This window comes from Aspergillus oryzae, chromosome 2 (assembly GCF_000184455.2).
Source record: "Aspergillus oryzae RIB40 DNA, chromosome 2".
NCBI lineage: Eukaryota > Fungi > Ascomycota > Eurotiomycetes > Eurotiales > Aspergillaceae > Aspergillus > Aspergillus oryzae.
In genome coordinates, this window is record NC_036436.1 from 5,529,149 (window position 1) to 5,551,019 (window position 21,871).

General features: G+C 49.2%; 7 protein-coding genes across 7 annotated transcripts; 4 read left to right on the plus strand and 3 right to left on the minus strand.

The window, feature by feature from the left end:
• Nucleotides 1-2,271: 2,271 nt before the first annotated feature.
• On the plus strand, nt 2,272-3,155 carry AO090003001267 (uncharacterized protein; the record flags this gene model as incomplete). Its single annotated transcript, XM_023235244.1, has 2 exons — nt 2,272-2,530; nt 2,989-3,155. The coding sequence occupies 2 exons, from the start codon at nt 2,272-2,274 to the stop codon at nt 3,153-3,155; spliced, it is 426 nt and encodes a 141-aa protein (XP_023090281.1).
• Nucleotides 3,156-3,953: 798 nt separating this feature from the next.
• Nucleotides 3,954-4,730, minus strand: AO090003001268 (uncharacterized protein; the record flags this gene model as incomplete). Its single annotated transcript, XM_001820284.1, has 1 exon — nt 3,954-4,730. The coding sequence occupies one exon, from the start codon at nt 4,728-4,730 to the stop codon at nt 3,954-3,956; it is 777 nt and encodes a 258-aa protein (XP_001820336.1).
• Nucleotides 4,731-7,880: 3,150 nt separating this feature from the next.
• AO090003001270 (uncharacterized protein) lies at nt 7,881-8,555 on the plus strand (the record flags this gene model as incomplete). The annotated part of the gene is made up of 1 exon (XM_001820285.3): nt 7,881-8,555. The coding sequence occupies one exon, from the start codon at nt 7,881-7,883 to the stop codon at nt 8,553-8,555; it is 675 nt and encodes a 224-aa protein (XP_001820337.1).
• Nucleotides 8,556-9,430: 875 nt separating this feature from the next.
• Nucleotides 9,431-9,968, plus strand: AO090003001271 (uncharacterized protein; the record flags this gene model as incomplete). Its single annotated transcript, XM_023235245.1, is given in 3 exon segments — nt 9,431-9,558; nt 9,762-9,851; nt 9,857-9,968. Coding segments are annotated over 3 exon segments (330 nt in total).
• A 2,917-nt stretch (nt 9,969-12,885) lies between these two features.
• Nucleotides 12,886-14,010, plus strand: AO090003001272 (uncharacterized protein; the record flags this gene model as incomplete). Its single annotated transcript, XM_001820287.3, has 2 exons — nt 12,886-13,633; nt 13,694-14,010. The coding sequence occupies 2 exons, from the start codon at nt 12,886-12,888 to the stop codon at nt 14,008-14,010; spliced, it is 1,065 nt and encodes a 354-aa protein (XP_001820339.1).
• A 274-nt stretch (nt 14,011-14,284) lies between these two features.
• Nucleotides 14,285-15,022, minus strand: AO090003001273 (putative secretory component protein shr3; the record flags this gene model as incomplete). The annotated part of the gene is made up of 2 exons (XM_001820288.3): nt 14,285-14,895; nt 14,977-15,022. 2 exons carry the CDS (start codon nt 15,020-15,022, stop codon nt 14,285-14,287), a joined length of 657 nt encoding a protein of 218 aa, XP_001820340.1.
• Nucleotides 15,023-19,419: 4,397 nt separating this feature from the next.
• On the minus strand, nt 19,420-20,211 carry AO090003001275 (uncharacterized protein; the record flags this gene model as incomplete). The annotated part of the gene is made up of 3 exons (XM_023235246.1): nt 19,420-19,534; nt 19,677-19,747; nt 20,068-20,211. 3 exons carry the CDS (start codon nt 20,209-20,211, stop codon nt 19,420-19,422), a joined length of 330 nt encoding a protein of 109 aa, XP_023090283.1.
• Between the last annotated feature and the right edge of the window lie 1,660 nt (nt 20,212-21,871).

The following is a 21,871-nucleotide window of genomic DNA, read 5'->3' on the forward strand; positions in this document are numbered from 1 at the left end:
TGGCAGACTCATAGTGAGCTCCAAATTTGATAATCGTTATCTTTCGTTCTGCGAGTATGATGACACATGTGCGTAGCAGCAGTTGAATGTCAGTCACGCTATGTGAGACGGACATGTCTGCGTCTATCATTGATGGGTGTTTAATCTTTTAAACCTTAGGCAGAAGTTCCCACAGCTTGTGGGTAACGTTGACCATGCACATCATGTTCGAACAGGTCTCTGTCCCATCTGGACCTAAGACCTGTTTCTCCCAGGCATTGATCTTTTCTGCGGTCGAGAAAAACTTTGACACAGTGGTGTCCATTCCTAGCTCGCTGGATATTTATGCTTAATGAATCTTGACCACAACGTCTTCAACCTCTAAGTGTGCTTGCAAAAGTCGCTCGGCCATTTGTTGTGACGGCCGTGGGTCGCTAAGTCGAGATAACGTGGTAGACATGGACATCATCTACATGCTATTTCTTTCGGTTATCCTCGTCGTCCCGATCGCTGGTATAAACCTTCCACCATAACGGTTCGCTGGTTTGGATGTGTACTAACGACTCGTTAAGGTCTAGTCCACCGGGCATCCAGTTTCCTCCCATGCGCCTTGTCCCTCTGAAAATCGCGGACCAAAACCAAGTCTCCTTTTCAAATGGCACGCTCATCACCGGATCGTTAAATCGCTCGTTCCTCGGAAGCAGCGTTGCTAATAGGTAGTAATCTGTCTTGCCTATAGTTTGCCTTTTTGATGGATGGTCTATCTCCAAGATTCCTCGAACGGAAGATTGACGCCGAGGACGAGGAAAATTACTGCAGAGTGAAGGACAACATCATGTGGTGTCAAGGTCGGGTACCAAGCATAGAATGCTCCCTGCCATTAGTCGAATGTTGAAGATCCGTCACGCTCCACAAAGTGTTCGGCCTCTTCAGACAAGCTGATAGCATCATCGCTGTGATTTTTATTCACCATGCTCACGGTGGGACTCTGGTAGTAGTCCGTCTTTGCAATGAAAACTCGTCGGAGTCTAGACACACCATAGTTAATCAACGGCCATAAGATAGTGTATAGAAGGGACGGATATCGGTACCACTTAGCCATGTAAGCAAGTAGCTCGGTGTCACCCGGAGAAAATTGAACCCCAGGCTTCTCAGGATTTGAAGGTTTGAATGTCCAATAGACCCATACTGTTTCATGAGATTTGCAAATTCGCCGCGGCTTAATAGTGCGGGGAGATCCAAATTCTGGGCTGTTCCTGCTTAGACTCCTAGTCTCGATAGACAGACTAAGAAAAGGTTAGTGGTCAGTCTAGAATGTATCAAGGAGCACTTCTTTTTTCTCTTGTTGGCTGCTCAGACTCTGTTACTGGACTTTGGAACAAGGTTGATTGACTTTCGGTCTGTATTTGACACTGGCTAAATTTCGCATTGCCGATCACGGTGTCCACTTCACGAAGAGAGCCGCTCTGGAAAGCCCGAGTATCAGTATGTCATAGTATACTGCGAATCAGATATGCGAACCAGTCAGTTTAGAATATATGGGCCCGTTCTAGAAGATCTGAGAGTGTGTGGATGTGAGCTAGTCCATAAGGATAGTTCGTCCGGGAGCAATGAATAATCATATCCCGTATTTGATATGAATGTCAATGTCCCACGCAATTCGTAGGGATAGTAAATCAGTGTTTATACTGTTCGCTATGGAGGCTGCACAGTAGTAATAAACAGGCTGATCCCGATTTGAACGTATCGAGCACAATCATGATAACCGTCTCGAGAAGGCGATCTGCCCTCGAAACAGAGCAACCATGCGAAATTGGGGCTTTCTATCTGTCTCCTCTCCGATGTACCTATAGTGTACACCGAGATTTGTTTCATATCAATCTCGTTAGATCTTACGTCAATGCTCTTGAATCCGCACGACGAACCAAGCTCTAGTTGACTCGGTATAGAGTCCACCTTCTTCGCCGGACTACTGACATACTCCACATACACACCTTCGCCCTACGCGAAGTGCTTGTTTGTTGTATTTGAAGTATTGCTCTCCGTCGATAACAGACAAGTAAAGTGAATGTCTCTGAAGCTACACAATTAAAATCAGCCACGATGGGTGCAATTAGTAGCTAGCGACGTAGAGTATACCTAGGATCGTTTTGTTAGGGTCCGCCCCAGTGTCCTTGCAGAATGGAAGTCATTCCCATCTTTACTCCGCCAGGTTTCAAAACAAGTTGAAATTGCTTAGGACATAATACTTTCAGATAGTCTCGGAAAAACGAGGGGAGCAGGTCTTCCACAATGATGGTCCGATGGGCTTCCGCCATTTCCCGCAACCACCTGCGAGCTGCTTTGCTTAACGGTGGGCGGGGCTCTACCGTTAGATCGACGGTTCATCCGAGCAGGTGCCTTTGGACACATCGTCGTGGCGGTAATCACCATTCAGATGATAGGCAACTGCTTCATGCCAATCTCCTTTCGAGCTGTCTAAATCGACATACAACGGGCGATCCAGCCTCTGGTGTTGCAGCAACTCAAAACTTTCTCGTCCTCGTCAATTGTATATAGGCTCGCTGCCGGGCTTGGGAGTGGCTGGCTGTCCTTAATGTGACTATAAACTTCTGTTAGAAGACCCATTCTTTCAGCCCTAATCCTAGAGAGTTATCTTACCAGCTTCGAGGCCTAATTGCCTCCTGCATTGATCAGGATCAGACTCCGGATGAGGCAAATGGTTAAGGTATGCAAGGATGCCATATCTATAGTTTGTTATGTCCCTTCCATAGGTGCCCATTTACACCTACCAGCCAATATTTCCCCCTTTCTCTGAATATCGCTCGGTTTTACTGACGGTATATCGAGAGGGTGGGGTTGTGACCGCCAGAATATCGCATTTTGTGGAAATCTGAGCGATGAGCAGGCGCTGGACATGGATCTTGTGGAATCCGGACTTCTCCTCTTCAGGATATTTGATATTTCGGGATGAAATTTCGTTGACATTTGATGTATTCTGTTCAATAGATAATATTCAGTATTGTCTGGCTTGCCAGTGGCAGTTCCATAAACTGAACTGGGTCGACGAGTGTACACCTTTCTTTCACAAATTGGAGCAAGATGTGTCGCAAGACGGTTTTCCATTCTTCAGAATGTACAAGCAGCCCATCATCATCCAGCGTTCTCGTTCTTGAAGCCCCTAACTTTCTTATGTTTTCATACTCGCCACTAAAGTCTCCAAGACTGACCTCGTATAAAGTTGTCAGCTTTCCGACAGCGATATCCCCTCGTACTTTCATTCGAGCTATCCATTCGCTGAGATATTGCTGAGGACCGCGTGCAACTTCGAGCGGTCCTCTTATCGTTGTAGGGGCTCCTTGGGCATGATTTCAAGCATTCGAGTCATGTTCCAAGCTGCGAAAAACATGCTGCTTGGGTATTGCAGAAAAGTGTTAGTATCTAATGTGATGACGATGTGGGTCAATGGATACTTCTGGTGTATTTGGTGTTGAACCTCGGTGTACAACAGACGCGAGGAAGTTGCAATCATCTTGATAGGCTCTGCTCCCCGCAGGTACATGAAAAGGCATTTGCAATCCGGGAGTCAGGACTAACAAGGTCCGCCCGAATGGTGTATTTTGGACATAGTTACAGGATTACTTGATAACTCTGTGCGTGCTTTTGTCGAGGCCCTCTGAGATAAATACACTCCTCACTCTGAGACAACATGGGGTGGTGGGCTCCCAAAATGACTCGGCTGCTCGTTGCCTATGTTAAATGGCCTATTCGGGAGTAGTGACAATGTCCAATAGTTTTCATTTGGTAAATATGGACAGACGCTAACACGTCAAATAACTGGTGTTGGCTTTGGGATGATTCTTGACAGCGGGAGACTTGGGGCTTCCTAGCAAGCACTTCGCAGATCTGGCTGACACTCAGCTCTCGGCATGCCCTAGGCCGACAGAGCATTTTCCATATGCTCCCTATATAGACTACTCGTAAACAATGGTCACAGGTTCCGCGATATACCCCTGCAAAGAAGTCGTGCCGTTCATTGCCTGATAAATAGCCTGCGCAAAAGCCTGGGCGCTAAGCTTGGCGCCCTCGGGGCTCGTGTGGGTGTGGTCGTTGGGATATAGGGCGTTGACAGCATCGGAGCCGAGCTGCAGGTACATGTTGCTGACTGCCTGGAAGTGGTCGACAAAGGTGACATCGTCGCTGGCAAGGGCGTCAGCGGCCACCTTCTGGTAGCCCACGAAGCGACTAGGCGAGCCTCCATAAGAGCCACCCTCCCACTGGTTATTGGGTGTCTGAGAGCTTAGAATGACTGTGGCCCCCTTACTTAGCATGAGCTTGGCTGCTTGGATGACGTAGAAGACAAAAGTGTAAACGGTCTCGCCCGTTGCATCAGAGATGCACGTCTCAGTACCAGCTCCCGGGCAGTCGGAGCGGCCATTGTCGTTGGACTCGGGGGAGCCGCCGTCGTTGTGTCCAAACTCGATGACAACAATGTCACCGTCCACAACCAAGTCCGCAACGGCTTGGAATCGACCTTCATCCGTGTAAGACCGGGCTGAGCGGCCGCCAATAGCCTTATTCACGGCGGGCACCGTCAGGAGATCGCCGATGTAGGTACCCCAGCCGTCAGTGTCGCCATCGTTGGCGCCCTTCGCGGCCATGGTGCTGTCACCACAGAAGTAGACAGTTTGAGCAGTGGCAGCTCCAATGGCGCCGAGCAGCAAGGCCGCCGAAGATGGTGTGAATCTCATGATGACGGGGTTGACAAATGCGGAAACACGGGGCGTCCGAGAGGTTTGATGTGTTCAGCAAACAAGTAATCTGTAGCTATAGGAATTGGTTGTTGGTCGCAGGCAATATGCTTCACTTGGCAAGATCAATTCCGGGAGTTAGTTTATATACATCACCCATAAGTCTACAATTTGATCCTGGTGAAAAGCCCTAATGCCTTACGCAGCATAGACAGCCCTGATTCTGCGATTTGAAGAAGATATTAGTTCCGCTCGACCGGCTCGTATTCTTTTGTTCCGGTCAAGCTCCGCGATCTGATATTGAAACAGGCATTTTTCCACCAGTCAAGGGGCCTGAGCTTTCCACACGAGGAAAGTCTCCGTGTTTTTGAACAAGCTGGGGTTATACACCTTCCCCGCATTTTGCTCTGAGGAATCCGACGCACGTTCGAATAATTTAACTCAATGTCCGGCCGAGGTCTACGCACTGTTCTGGGGTAATAATTGGTGGCATTGTTGGCGGAAGAAGCGGATTTAGACCTGGGCGGAAAATCTGCTTCTTAGAGTCAACGCCACGGGTTTGGTGTTTAAAGAAAAACGCCACACAAACATCACCTTAGGAGGGATACCTCACTTCCTGGCTCTTCCCCCTCCTGAGAGATAGACAATCCAGCACGTTTCCTGTGCTTCAAACGATCCCTAGACTGCTCCCTCCTACCTGGAAGCATCGTTGTGAATGAACCGCAGGGTCCATCGCAGCCTTAAGGTGACCTTGGATACCATTCGAGTTACGGTGGCTGGACAGATAGGCACATATCTCTTACCATGAGTTGGGTTCTTGTGTAGGTTCAGAAGAAGGGTTGGGAGGGGATGCGAGACCTTGAGGAAAAGAGCAGATAATATAGTCTACTCATTGCTTCACTACATGACTTACACTGCAAACATCCCGGGGTTACCTGAGACCTGTAGCATCATTCATAGCGTGCTCATTCACGATATCAAGCCTGTTGAGTATTGCCTACTGCAATTAACCCACTTAGGGAATGATTGGATTCCTCGAATACCCAAAAGAGAATGAAGTGGAAAATGAATCATTGAATATAGCCATACAGATGGGCAAAGAACAAAACAAAGTAAGGTTGAATGGCGGAGAACGCGGGCGGGGTAAAGAGAGGGAATCCCTTACCAATGCTTGGCCGCATCTGACGGCATCGATCTTCGACAGATTTCACTGTGGCATACAGCAGCAACTCATGGAAACGTTGGAGCAAGGCGAAAAGTCAATAGGAACCAACTACAGATTTAGAGCATCGTTTGATTGAGGGTATAGGCCACGAGCAGGTCACAACTCCCTTCATCAAGAATTGCCGCATGTACTACCGTCTAGAACGGCTTTGCAGTAGTGTCCAATACTCTACGGTCACCCTCTATTGGACTACATGGCCTGGTTTAGCTAATATACTATCGGCCTTCCCCTCTTGTCTCACGCATGGGCGACAGGGAAAATGTCCTCCAGATGACTAGAAAAGGTCAACGTGCCGAATAACAAGTGAAAGAAGAGTGCGCTAGCATCAGCAGCGATGCAAAGCGCGACGAGAGCACGGATACTGTCCGTGTAAGGTTGGTCAGCTTGCATATGAAGGTGGTTACCTGTCAACCAAACATGGATAAACACGCTGGTTTGGTATTCACGGCGCCAAATATAATATATAACCGCCGTAATTGAGTAGGGTGATGGGTGGGTGTGATCACGAAGTTTAGATCAACGAGCACGTATCGTCGAATCAAAAGGTTTCTGCAAGAGTTGGTGTGACAAGGTAGCAAGACGCCGACCTAGACACTAGATTCCACCCCCGTTAGATCAGTGAAGAACTGATGCAGCTTCAAGATATCTTGTGTTGGTGTATGATGAGTACAAGCTCCAACATACTCCGGGGTAGCCATGTGTGCAACGTCGAAAAGTCATGGAAGCGCTAAACGGGTCGTAACCGCCAGCCCACTCCTTCGGACAATAAAGCTACCATAAACGGCGTATCAAGGGTTCGGCAGCTTGACTAGATATGCAACGAAAGAAAGGTAAATCATGGGGGAGTCCACTTGAGCGATGATTTTGTCAGGGTTGCGGTTCGAGGGCGAGCCGCCGCTAGCCTCCTAGTGTTGTGGCCCGCGTTAACGTTGAGCGAACCAAAAGGGACAATTACCCCCAAAATTGACGATTTGAGGAAGCATAATTAAACTGTCGCCCCGGGTGATAAGATAGTTCCCATATGGCGATTCGTGTTCAATGTGGGATTTGATGCAGAAAAGGCGCCAGAGGATTCTTCTAGGTTGTTGGTTGCTGTGTATTCAGATGTTGGATTGAGGAGTAGAAAGCACAATTTCCAGTCGACCAAAGTATAAAGAGGACGACAGAGGAAGACAGAAGACGACATTCAGGTTCAAACATCACGGATCATCGTTCCCCTCTTCTAGCTGTCAAGCTCACTGAGCTTCGTGAATCGGAGTACATTTGAAGATCACGCCTTTGATTTGGCCGCAACGGTCGCTGTCTTTGCGCCTTTGCTGCGGCACAGCTAGATTCTGGCCAAGAATTGCCACGAATTCTACAGGTTGGTGAGTCTATGCTCTGATTCGTGAGGTGCTCAGCTGCTGTTGCTCTTGTTGTTGCTTGACTGCAGCCGCGCACTTCGGAGGGAGGGCGATGCACTAATCCCTTTCAGGGCTAAGGCGTGACACTGACCCTTGCGCTGAAAGATTACCTTCATCAGTATTGTATCGATACCGTCGTGAACGTTATTACCTGTATTGTAGCGCCCGCCTGCCTTTGCAACTCAACTTTATAACATAAATCTCACTCCGCGCCCTGACTTTTCTCTCTTTCTTTTACTGAGGACCAGCGAGAGGTCAAGAAAAGAAGTTCCCTTAGTATCTTCTCTTTGGCGACATCTGTTCTAACGGTCCAACTCTCTCGCCCTGTGGCCTGACTTGTATGGTCTGCTCCATCCATTGCATGACTCCTACTATGCTGTCTACTTCCACGCACGTGTAAAGGTCAGGCGCGTGGTCTACATTGTCGTCCGTTACTTGATTCTATTCTTCTTTCTTTCTCACTCCTTCACTCGTCTGAATTTATCGGTATTCATTTTGATCAGTCGATCTTTTCCGCCCAAGATGCCTTCTTTCAAACCAACTCTCCATCCATTGCAAACCCCTCGGACTATGGTCTTTCCATCAGAGCTTCAAGAGGACTCAGGATCTTCCAGCCTTTCAGCAGGCAATGGTAGAGGGGATGAACCACTCTCGACACCAATCACACCTCCCGCAGCCTACACAGAGTTCCTCAAGAAGTTTCAGCCTATCTTATCCCCTATCACTGGGGAGCCTGACTTTTCTAAGATCCACACCCTGAGGGAAGGCCACTCCACCGCATCAAATTCTCCAATGTCCCAGCCCGCATCACGCCCGACCAGTGCAGTCAGTGGTACATTCAGCTTCAGTGGTGACTCGTCCAGGTCAGCCGCCGCTTCGCTGCCACCACCAACACCGTACACAGCACCTCCAGTCAGAAGAGACCCAAGGAGCCTGCGGGCTTTACGTATCCCGCCTCCTCCCAAGTATTCGCCGATTATTGAGGCCCCCAGAAGTGCAAACACCCTCTATTCACCTTACTCTGCGTCTCCTTCGGATTGGAGATTGCGCTACTGGGAAGGCCCACACAGCGCGGTTCCCAGTGGAAGATTCAGCGTACGGCATGTCATCACTCATACCATAACCTTCAAACGAACACAGCTCGATGATCCTCCTAAGGGAAAGCGGAGAAAGCGCGAGGACTCGAATGAGCCCTAGATTTTTCAATGTCCGGTATCATGAAAGTTTATTTTGGAAACGGTCAGGTGCACTAGCGCAGGCTTTCGGCGTTATGGCGTTGAGGGAAATGCTTTTACTTAGGATAGGCGATGGTTAAATTGATTTTCCTTGATATCTTTCCACTGCGGGGTCCTTCTCTACTATGTCCATAGAAAATTGACATAATGCCTTGGTGGCTCCGATGCCTTCGTTTTCTTCGTCAGCAGGTTCCCTTTGCTTACTTGCCCGTACAGGAAGGTAAATGATATGCTAATGATTAACTCCTATCATGATTTATGTGTTTACAAACTCTGTTCTGTCTTGGCCTGCTAGGAAAACATGAATTTCCGCAGAAACTATCCCAATGTATTTTGGATTATGTTGACCATAGGAAAAAGCTCACACTAAATGTTTAAGAGCAGCCATGTTCACACGACGATCTATCATAGGGCGAAACCCGCTTTGACCCGATGACTTGTGCCAGTGAATTGAATTTGAAGGCCCGAGCTCAAGATGACATCCCGACACCGATATATTGGAGTTGGTGTGTCGACCCGCCAGACCGGATCCATTATGATGTCGTATGGGTTTACCAGATGCCCCGCTCGGTCTCATTCTCGTCTGTGATAGTCACACGTGTTAATCTAACACAGGTAATCAGTGACCTCTTCCCACTGGTTTCGCTTTACCGCAGCCAGTCCGATGGCAGGATCCTTGGGTAGGGTCGAGCAAAGAACGCCAGCGAGACCCGGGGATCTGGTAACGGCGGCGATTGGGCTTCCCTTGCGGACGGGCATGCGGCTGAGGCTGAGGGGTGCTGAGAAACCGCCAAAAGGAACAATGGGAGAAGATATCAGCGAAACAGGCGCGGTGACATGCATCCTAGCGTGTTCCTACCCTACCACCCGACTCAATGGACGGATTTCTCCGTGTTGTTGCCCAACTCTATGCACCATGGCTTCCTCGATCAAGGATATCCGGCATCTTGGGGAGTCAATACAGCGTAGGCCCACCGAGGACTAGCGATACACCAATTCGAGTGTGATGAAAACTGGCTAGCAAGTCAGGAAGGTTGAAGTGGATGTTGGTTCGACAGTAGTTGAACGTTGTTCAGTTCGATGGTACTGTACCGTCCGTCCATGGCGTATTGATGGAATACCGTTGGTGTAATATTACTGTTGTGTAATTTACACGATACGGCGCCAGCCCTACTCAGCCGTGGTGGAAGGATTCAGGACGTCTACTCTATCACTCCCCCGTAAACTTTGCTCGCTGCGAAGCTGGAACTAACCGCCTGTTAGTTTAATCTCAGTGGTGGCTGATTGTGTTTCGCCCCTGCAAATCAGCAGCCTACTCGATCTTTGGAGTCTCTCCACAATCGGCGACCGCGAAGCCAAGCGTGATCGTCTCTGATCCTCTACCGGGCCTGATTGGTAGAGAAGACGCGCTCGACGTTTCATGTTCTCTGCAGAATGCACATGTAGGGGGGCTACATTCTACGGCGGGTGGCTAGAAGACGGTGGCTTCAGGATCCCGGTCAATGGAAGACTTCTCAAAGGTGTTTCATCCGATTACACTGTAGAGATTGCGCCGCAATCATGCCGCAGGCAGCCTGCATGACCGCCTCCACGTTCACTTTAACGGTGCCTATCGTACCGGAGTCCCAACTCAAGGGATTACAAATTTGACAGAAACAAAGACGGAGGGGCTACACGGCATTCAATTTTGACTTTTTGCCCATCGTTCTCACCTCCATCCAGCAATCCGTCGATTCCAGCCATTGAGGGAGGGAAGAGGCACAGGAACTGGCAGAGTACCAGCGCTTCGTGAGGTCTACCAAAAAAGGTCCGCTCAGAGCCAATCAAGGCGACACCAAAGACATGGCACCTGCAGTTAAGCGCCGGCACTAGACTGGTTTCGGAGGAGAATGGAGTCGTTCCCCTCAGACGGTCCGCAGCGCAACGGCCGATGATTGGCAGCGGGGCAGAAGAATGTGTGGGGACGACGGATGACGTGGGAAATGTGATGAGTGGGAACCCTCGGCGCTACGCTCCTATTTTCGTCTTTTTTTTTATTTTTCATCTTGGGGATGTAGTCTCGGTATATGCCCTTGACTTTCTTTGCTTTTTTCTCTTTTTCGATTTCGATCCCGCTTGCTGGATCCTTCGGGAGTGTCCTGACCAATAGAATGTATGAGAACATCGCACTTCCTCATTGTTGTTGGTTAACGGGAACCAATGAGGTGCATCATCACACAATTAACCCTGTATTGCCGCCGTGATATCAACTATCGAAACCGGTCAACAGGGATCGTCGCGCGCCCACCGTCCATGGAAGGATTCTATCCACTGGAATAAGCAGCCAATCCGGCACTACTGTCTAGCCCGGATCGTTGTGATGAATTTCGACCGGGGAGTCACTGCATCCCGGTCAGCCAATACCGAGATGTGAATGCCCCTCTACTGTGATGGAGGTCGAGGAGACGGTTACAGACCAAATGTCCAAGACGGAGGGACAGAGGGGAGGAGGGGAAGGCCATGCGTAAGAGGGGGAGGGGTAGGCACACCTCCTGTACATGCCTACAGCACTAGGGTTTGTATTCCCTGCAGGCTTTCTATTTTCATCACAGACTAAGGAAGTTATTTTGGGTACATCTTTTTCTGGAGGACCGGGATTCTTAGTGGTGGGTGTAGACAAGGGTGGATATTTTTGGTAACGCCCATATCAAGTGTCTCTATTTTTGGATCTGGGTTTGGTGGTTGCTATATACAATGAATGTATCCTGTGCTGATTGCGATGAGGATTAAGCTGCGATTGTTGAAATGCAAGTAGCTTGTTCGTATGGAATCATACGGCCAACGGGGGTGATTGAGTCTTGTGCAAGCTTCAAACTTTGCTCGCCGCCTACCAAAGTCAATATTTTCAAGAATGTCCTGGAAAGGACCATCTGGCTGGCAATCCATAGCCAGACCCCTCCTTGACTAGTGCCGGGTGACGGTTGCAGAATTCAGGGAATGGTCGGTTCTCCTGCATATCCTTTTCCTCCTCCAAGCCCTAAGTCAGCATGCTAATTCTATGAATAGCTCATGTTGACGCCAAATACCCCCTTGGTGGAGATCTCCCGCATCGACCGTCTTCATCAAGGGCTTCAACTCGATATCACAGTCAGCACACGGCGGCTATACCACGCCAGCATCTGTGATAAGGGGTGCATCATGTCCACATCCACTGCAGATGAATTCTTCCCCCTCTCCTCGAGCCCTTGTGGGCATACCAATGAGATCGTGTTATTGCTCTTTCTTCATCAGATGCCGAGACTGATCTGGCGTGGATGGCCCCGGCTTATGCTAAATTAAGCACTTCCCCTGCAGGACGGGGTTGACTCTTTATGGCATCACATTCTTGGCCGGGACTATGGTCGCATTATCACCACTGATTGCCGCTCACCTCGTCTGATATGCTTCTTGGTCTCCGCGTTTGATCATCGTGAATGAAGGGTCTAGTCTCTTGTACGATACGGTATCGTACCTGTAGATGGGTTTTTAGTATTTACCGTGACGAATTCGATCGAACGGGTTTCCTGGTAGAATGTCACAGGAAGCGGATATCTAGGGGTGAGATTCCTCTATCTTGTTTTCCAACGGCAGGTTTCAAGCCGCGGGAGTGATGAGCGGGACGGATACAGGCGGAAGTGGATGTGGTGCGTTCATCGCCTCGTGATCTATGATGCGGACATTGCTGACATGAGACGAATAGATGGGCCACTACGTTACATGTTTCTACTCCGAGGGAGATGATTTGTGTTTATTTCCTGGTCTCAAAGAGGGACAGATCATGGTGAGTAGTATACTTATACTGAAGATTGTACACGGGATACTCCCGTATATAAAAGCGTATATACAGGACGTAGAGACGGACCACAAACCACAAACAAACAATGATGTCGACCTGCCGCCGTGCCAAGAGACTATAAAACTATAATTAGAACCCACGATCGTCAGCCCCTCAAACCAAGACGAGGTTTTCTCCTCCATTCCTCCCTGGAAGGACGAATAATAGCACCAACAATAAGACCTTTTCCACTGCAAGGGAAAAATTACTGTGGCGCTAAAAGCCGACCTTTATCCCGTGATCCACCAGCGTTTCCCGCCCATTGATCGTTTCTCCAAACCACCACCTCTTCAGATGTATCGTCCATCTTCGCAGCCCGGCTGTTAGCCAGTCTGAGCGTCGTCCTGCAATCCAGTTCGTGTTATTCCTGATTCGGAAACCACTTCCCTTTTTTTGCTTTTCTTTTACCTGTCCCCTGTGGTATCTCTCCTATTTCGCCATGTCTCAAGCGCCGCCTTTCACCCCCGACAGCGAGTTTGCCGCCCTCGAGACGCCCCGCGTCCCGACGGGCAGTCTCTCCATCACCGCGTTAGCTCGGTTTGAGTTCGAAGCCGGAAAGGCCAATGAGGGAACGAAGATCTTGATGATTGAATGGGAAGACGATGACTTGACCCGATCCTCCGCCGGCGGCGCCTGGCATGTCTCCTGGGAAGGCAAGCAGGCTGTGCTGCCGGCCGACGAACGAACCAACGACCACACCCGCCGCGTATACTTCCTCCTCCCACCGCATGTGACCATCCCGCCCGTCGTCACCTTATCGTATGAACCCCCGACCACGGAGTCGGCTGCCAAGAAGCACTCCCTGCAACTGAACCCCCTACCGGCCATCTTCCCGCCAGAATTGGGTGCGGACGGGCGGTCCGCCGGCAAGAAGGGTGTTCTGCACACGATCTGGGCAAAGAAACGGCTGCAGTCACTGGACAAGGAGATTCGGGAGGAATGTCTCACCAACGCGGAGGGCATTGCCTTACACATGGCGCTGCAGGAGAAGGAATGGATCGAGACGAATTTTGGAGTCGGATCGAATGCAGACTCTCAGAGAAACTCCATCCAGAGTAATCCTGACCCGCGCTATCCCATGGGCCCGACTACGCCCGTCTCGCCCAGTACCGGAGGCAAACTAGGAGAAAAGCTGAAGGGACTGCGTTTACAGACGGGCCAGCGCGAGCTGTCTCCCAAGTCGGATGGTGGGTTGCCACCCCTTTCCATGCATGAGGATACTTTACTAACACCGCCAGGGACGGCAGCGGCCACGCATCATCTACTCTCCCCTCAGTCCCCCGACGTCGCGGTGTCGTCCTTCACCTCTTTCCATACCGTCCAGCAGCCGACGCCCAAGGCCGAGGCGCCAGAACCGGTCCGGACGGTGGCGCATTACCCGCCCGAGTCGATCCAAGCGCAGCAGAACCGCGACGAGAACAACAACGGGTTCGCGTCGTTGGGCACGATCGCGCGCACGTCCAGCGCCGACTCGGGCGAGGACCTGTTCGCCAAGGCGCTGAGTCCGCGATCGCCGGATCTGCCGCGGAGTCCGTTTTCGTTTGCGCCGGAGCGGGTGATGTAGTGCGATTATGATTTCGTTGGCTCTTTCATTCTCTTATGATTCCCCTACAGCGTGACGATCGTGAAACGAGACAGTATGTGTACATAGACAGATAGTAGTGGAGGATATACTACTATGCGAGTACTTTTACATGACCAATATCAAGGCAGATATGCCAGCCCTACCTCCACAAATAAACAATAGTGTAAAAGAACATCACCACTCACACACGCCCCAACTCAACCATCCACCCTCCATACCACACCTCACCCATAAAAATCCAACCCAACACACCTCAATTCCTCTTCTTAGCCCCGCCCTTCCCCTTAACCCCCGAACTAACCCCCTCAGCCTCCACCCCAGCAGCAGAAGAAGAAGAAGAAGAAGAACCCCCCTTCTTCCCATCCATATCCTCCACCTCCTGCGCATCCTTCCGCTCCGCATACCACTGCCCCGCCTGCAAAACCAAAACCCCAATCAAAACCAACGCAAGAATAGTATTGCTAGCCGCAAGCACCTTCAACGAATCCTCCCGTCCCAAAATCTGCCCCTTATCCTCTTCACTCGTAGCCAAATCCTCCCCATACTTGCCCGCGCTGACCAACCTCAACCCCTTAACGATATTGGCAATGTAGACGGTGATTCCGCACATGTAGAGAACCAGCGACGCGCCGTCGAAGAGCATGTTTGATTCGGAGGGCTTGTAGAGCTTGAGGATTAGGCCGAGGAGGCCGAGGAAGATGACGATGTGGAGGATGCGGGGGATTAGGGGGGGCGAGGCGTGCAGGAAGCGGAGGTGGGCTTCGAAGTAGTCGTAGTGGGTGGGTGGGGTGGGGTGGTTGGACCAGAGAATTGGGTAGTCGTAGGGGAGGAGGGAGAAGATGATTCCCAGGAAGAAGGCCGTTGCTGTTTCTCTTTTGTTAGTTGGTGGTTCTTTAAAGTGTGGTTATGGGGATTTTGGTTATGAGGTTATTCGGAAGAACATACGGCAGACGATGAGAAAGGTCGCGAAGGACCCGTTGCGGAAGGCCATTTTGCCTCTTTCTTTTTCTTCTTTTTCTCCCTTTTTTTGGTTTCTGGTGGAAAGGTAGGGATATGAAGGGAGGTGAGATTGGGCTTCGTATACGAGGCGGAAAGAGGAGGTGGTCGCTAATTTATTATTTAATGCGGTTGCGTTTGCCAAGAAGATGGATCCCCAACCAACGCCCCGGCTTATCGGTTATCAATGGCTATTGCGACTGATTTGATAAGAAGATTGATTCGTAGATTAGGTGAAGGATTGGAGATTGCGATTTGTATTTTGTCAGGTGATTGATGTGGTTTTTATACTTTTATGTCTTTTTATTTGAGGGGAGGGGAGGTTTGGATGGACCGAGGTTTATATATGGGGTTCGGGAACTGTGGTTTGGGGTTACATTGCGATTAGAATGTTGAGCTTGTGGGATAGGGGTTGTTCTTTATGGTTGGTTACTCTTTATTTCTTACTTTGTAGGACTAATTAGGGCTTGGTACTGTCGTGGATCAATGAATGATTTATATATGATGATAATTAACCTTCATTGTGAGTCTCCATTATGAGGTTTAATGTAGTAACATCGTCTCTGTAGCTAAAACAAGAATAGATTATCCAGATATCATGTATCAGTTTGCTCCCTAAGTAACCAACCAACAAGAATGTATTCTGCAGAAACAACCAGGCCAGTATGCAAAGCAGTTAGAACTAGAATCTATAGATACCGCCCGCAGTCTTATCCTAGTTGAACCGCCATGCCCGCCGTAGCACCTGTAGGCAATAGTGGAAATAAAGGTACCTGGCTGCTGGGCGAAAAGATGTTCGAAATTGCAGTCTTCTTCCATCCAGATCTCTGTACCTGAGTGGCGAGCCGGGAATAAGCCCCTTGTCCAGCTTGTTCCACGTCTTGTCGATTATCTTGATTTTATACTCTCGGGCTTCGCCCTTCAAACCTATAGAGAACTCTGCCAAATCACCTTTCAACTAGAGGAACTCTATCATTCGAGCTAGAATTGCAAGCCTACCAAGACATGAGCAAAATCCCAATCAACATTCCAATACGTCCAGTCCCATTAAATGAAGTCATAGACTGCTCACCAAGGTGACATGACATGATTTGTTGGAAATCGGACTCTTTATGCTTCGACTGCTAGTGAAACTCACTTTTTAACCTGATATCTTCCTCTGCCTCTGCCACATGAACGATTTTTTTGATTCATCGATTCGTCGAGAATCACGCATTTCCATGTTGTTGTATGGTTAACTCACTTGGGATTGCTACCATGGCAATAACCCCCTGGTCGAGGGAGTCCTCTATGTTGTATTTTAGTGAGCATGTGAGCTAACTCCCTTGTCAAGCGAAAGAATTTCTTCTCAAGTAATATGGTACTCGACTGTTAGGTAGCAAGGGTGTACCGTCTGTCTATTCCTCGAACAGCTCAAAAATATCAACGTCGGTATCGAGGTCCTGAGTGACGCGTGGTTTCTTCGTCTGACGTACTTCGATATCTAATTTAGCTCTATGTTTCTCCTGAGCCTTCTTGTTAAGTACCGCACATATGTCCTGTTGGAGTTTGGAAATAAGCCCTTGGTACTTAGCAATATAAGTATTAACCGCAAATCGGATCCATCCTTCTCGGATAAGAACATTCGGCGTTAACTGGAACCTGTAGAGGTCCAAAATCTTCGGCTATTACCCACCACTTAGGTAAGGCCTCGATATATGCTTCGTTGTCTGCCGTAGTCACCTACTTTGTTAGACTTAAGACTTCTTTCTTTGTAAGCGTTGGGGCATGGAAAACCGCCAGCTTTTTCCCGGGATAGCGATTGGTGCATCGGCTTCCCAGGAGTATCTCATGCAGATATAATGTAATGTATAGTTTCCAGTTCCTAATGGCCCGGAGCCTTCCTGCTGAAGTGTGTGTGGAATCTCTCGTTAGGATATGTATGAAATTTGCGGCTTTGCATAGGATTTCCTTTAACTAGATATATGGTTCGTTCTTTGCAATGTAGCCATATCGTTAGTTGAGTTATCACTAACGTCCCACCCCGGTATATGGGTATTTTTGCGTAGATTTGGATTATGTATTCTTCCGGCTTGAATGTGATATGTAAATCCTTAACACTCTTTTCCTTTTCTAGCAGATGATCGTTGCTGCGCTGGGCAGCTTGGAGAGTCAAAGTTGCTGTCGTCACCCCCAAGTGATCGATGGATAATTGAACAGATGGAGGATAATCTGGGAATTAGCAACATTCTTAGAGACATTAGTATTGTCGTCCTGCCGAGAGATTGACAGCGAAAGGGTGTTCGTGAACTGGCGGTGATGTTAAAGACTTGCGCTTCTCCCTTCCCAGTTGAATCGTCACAGATACCCCAGGTCCCATAGAATTACTTCACACCTCGTAAAGATGGACTTGATGTATATGGATCACCACATGGATATCCAGTGATCGGCAGATTGACGCCAATCCAATGAGCGCGAGAGTCCTCCTTGTGCTCGGACATCCCTGGATAATCAGGAGAGCGTCTGCAAAGTCTCTCACATACTTCTGCAGACACGAGAGCTGTGATTCGAACCAGGCGACGCCTTTGACACGAGTTACTGTTTTAAAGTGTCCTTGGCAACTTTATCCGAGAGGCGAGAGGGTAGTATGATATCTTACTTGTTTCCCTCATTTTGCTCGATGGTGGCGGGTACTTAGTTCACTGTACCCATACCCTAAGGTAGGGCACTGAGATAAAGCCACTATGCGTGGTAATCCGCACAACCGGTATCTATACCCATCGCCGCTCGCGGGTAGATAGAGACTCTACATCTCTCACAATATTAGAAAGATCAAGCATCAGGCTAAAGGTATGAAGAGTCGCATGGATGTCCACTCATAATGAAGTTCCCAATCGTCATCCTGGGCCAAGAAGTGCATCTCCTGGTTGGAAATGAAAGAGTCGTATATCTTCGCTTAATTGTAGATAGACTAAATGAAGTCCAAGTGTATATGATGCCCTCGTGACTCGTTGCATCATCACAGTCATGGATCTTTTCAATATCATTTAACTGTTGTATAGTCGCGGACACACCTGAGCTGTTGTTTCCGTCCAAATTGACAGCTTACGTTTCAGGTTTCTGACAGACATTAGACCAGCGTTTACAATTCAGGAGAAGCTGACAGTATGCGAGTGATCTAGTCTCTGCACCAGGTTTATAAAAGCATTGTATTCGCTGATAAAGGTGGTCCGGAGAAATACTTACAATCGATTTGAGATCCGTGAACTTGTCGACCGGTGTTTTTCAATTGACACAGTCCTTCTTTCTCTGCCTCCTTACCCTTGAGGCATCGCGTGGGGTATGGCGACCCTAGGCGGCGTCCCCGATAATAAGTACTTTGAAGACAAAGCATACTCTAATTCGTCGCCCATGCCTGCACGTATCATCCTGTATTCTAAGGCCTCAGTGCTTCCATCTGATCTTCCCAGCGTTAGGCGTAGCACATTTACCCAGTCTGGTACCTGGCCGCGTTCCGCTCAGGTATCCCCAATGTCTTTCGGAGATGACCGAGGGAGTGATACATGGGACAACTCAAGGTTGCCATATACCACCCCATCGTGCTGTGACAACGAGTTATGGGCAGCTCCACACATCAATTATAAGGATAGAAGCATAACGGCTTCTACCAAGCTTCCAGACCTCAATAATCGGCTTGTGTCCCCGGCTGATGTTAATGGTAATGTATACTTTGACTGTTGTCCCTGGTGACTCAATCTAGCCTCTCGCATCGATCGCCAGTAGCGGCGCTGATCTAGACCGGTCAACTTCTAACACGGCCGTCGAATCATAACTCAAGGTCAAGGGATCTTTTGCCCACTGGATCTCTTTCTTGATGGACCATTTTAGCAGATAGTATTCCTCAACCCACTGGGCTTAACAACAACCCCAACATCTCATGTCTCCAAAGTCCTTGGACATCTCCTCGAGACCAGAACAACTGTCAAGGCCCATGTTGAAAGCTCTCGAAACAAGTCCTCAATCGAGGATTCCCAGATTCAGAAAAAGTCAAGACAGGATCGAGCCTCAGGCTCAAGGATTCGACCACGTGTGTAGTATTCTTATCTAAATGCGCAACGACGCCCTCACAGTCCGACTCCACAGGGACATTTAATCTCTTTGCAGGGTAGTCCATACATCCTGCCTAGCAGTTCTATATTCGCAGACGACGGATTGGCTGAGGCCATCGGGGACTCTCTGGTCTCGATGCTCGATGTCTACGACGACGGTATTTGTGGCGGCGGAATTCATTCCAGGACGCGCCCCGGTGCTGGCCATGTAACAGATGTGTTTTCATGCTGTCCGCGATATGTCACTATGAATCTATTAACCATGGTTGAGATGCCCCGCGAAACTGCCCAAGCAGACCAAACCCTAGATGCTTTCTAGGTTTCGTGTTCTCAAGTTCTTCGTCGGTAGCGCCGGCGGCGCCACCAAGGGCCAGGACTCGATGGAGAGCCCACTGCAGACGAAGCATCCGGATATGTGTCTAGCCAGGTTACCAGTATGCGGTTAGCGTATATTGCTGACTGGATCTCCTTCCCGGTTCCAAGCCTCAACAGCTTGACTATCTTTTCGCCATTCATTATACGTGAGGAAATGGTTGCAAGGGCCAGGGATAAGGTCTTCACTGAGTCACTGGAGTCCCTACTGCCGGTGGCCCTGCTGCCCCTGCTGTTGCAGGTGCTGTTATTCCTGGATCCTGGAATAATTCTTGCTGCTGCCTGCTTGCCTATCATCATAGGTCGGTCGTGACAGGATGCTTTACTACTGGTGATGTCTCTCGAAGTTGACCCCCTGGCTTCTACCAGATAGAAGACCACTGCACGCTCCTTGATGGGCCCCTATGTCCCGCTCTCCATACTGCCCCACTCAAAGAAAGGAATATGAGGACTTCTCAACCGACCTCTCTGGCAGAGGAGACAAAGACGCTAAAAACGCGAGTCAGCGCTCTGCTCGAACCGCACCGAAAGTGCACCCAGGTTTCCAGACAGCTGAAGCTATTAAAAATGGAGAACTCACGGCTTCTGCCAGCCGGGCACGTTTGGCCTCGTATAAGGTGCTTGTAGCACCACGCAGACCTTTACGGTTGCCAACCATTATCAAAGGAAACAATGCCGTCAATTCGGGCCGCTCACGGCGATAGAAGCTGAGATTACCACTCATACTGTACTTTGCCACAGTGTCTTGTCTGGCTTAATGGGTGTTGTTTTTTGCCATTGATTCTGCTCGTAATAGATTTATGCACCCGCGACAGAGTGTCTTCTCAGTAGTTCATTGGCTAGATGACATTTTTGAAATGTTCCAGTTGTTCAACTGCTCCCTCTATCAATGTTAACCTCCATCCTTGAATCAGGAGCCAAACACTTACCCAATTACTCAAACCATGGGGCACTGCTAGAATATCCAGAGAAGAGAGCATTCACAGCATATCTGCGGAACAAGGTAGCACTTGTAGGATGGCACCTTAATAAGGTCGGTGGCCCTCGTTCTCAGTGAGTCAGGGTCTAACACTGCTGACTGAAGCTGGCCTGGTAGACTTACCTATGGTCTTTACTTTGGTCGAATGTCTCCACGAACCGTATATGTCCAGAGCCATGGGAAAGATGAGATCGGTGTGTTGTCTGATGCTTGGGTTAGGGTTGTAAGGAACGTCCCTTTCTTTCCTTCGTGAAGGAGGATTAGGTGCTCTTAAGGTATGTTCGATTCGTATGAGGGTGTTAACCTCTCATGTGGGTTATCATGGGGACGTTTATTGATTGGAGTTCAGAGCTAAGTGTAGGGCTTAGTACGTATGGCTATGGTAGCGATGTTGATGTAAAGGTCCTATGAACAATGTCCAACTTGGGTAGATGATGTGGTATGAAGAGTGGGAGTAGATTTTACAAGGACAGATTGTATGGACAAAGTATTCCATTAATTCAGGTTCTTCACCTAGGATATTCGTCATGAATTATATAAGTGAAGCGTGAAGTCGAACTATCTTTTGTGAAAAAGCTACCCATACAGGATAGAGACAGTGAAGATGTATGCCATACGACGTATGCACTTCAGAGCAGATAGCCTGCCGCTATGCCAAACCTAACGCCGATATCTACTTCCTCTGGGGAAGCCCTGTTCTCAAACAATAAGAAATATAGTATAGGAGAAATATACTTCAAAATCATGCCAACATGGTGGTATCTCCGGGTAAACCCAACCGTAAATGCAAAGAAATCTCATAAAGAAAATCAAAGTGTATCACTATCCCGTCTTGTCGGGCTACCGTTGGTAGCGCGGCAATGACTCGTCCCCGTGCGCATTGCCACCAACCAGCTGGTGATCCCCTTCGTCATGGAAGACGGGAGCGCTCGGTCCATCAGCAATATTGTTATGGGAAGGTCCATTTTCATCGGGCGCACTCGCCTCCATCAGTAACCGTTGTCGCTCTAGCTCTTGTTTGTCGTCGCCTGGAACGGAACGCTGGCTCATAGAACTGCTGCCTGGCACGACGGTTTGGACCGATTCGGCCGAAGTCAACGCTTGTGGCACTGTATTCTCGGTCGGTGAGGGCAAATGATGGTAGCCGTTGATGTGATCATCTTCAGGAAGCACCGGAGCCGTGGGAACATCGGTCGACGGTCCGGCTTCCACCTCATTCGGCGGTTGACTGGGCAGTAGCATCTGCTCGGCATGCCGCATACGCGCCTTTTCGTCGGTCGGCTCTTCCGATTGAGGTGTCGATACAATCTCGCCCAATGATTGGTACTGTGGCTGGGACTCCTCCCCATACTCCGGCCAGAACAACTCCTGCGGCCCATAGTCTTCCGGCGACGGATGTTCGGAT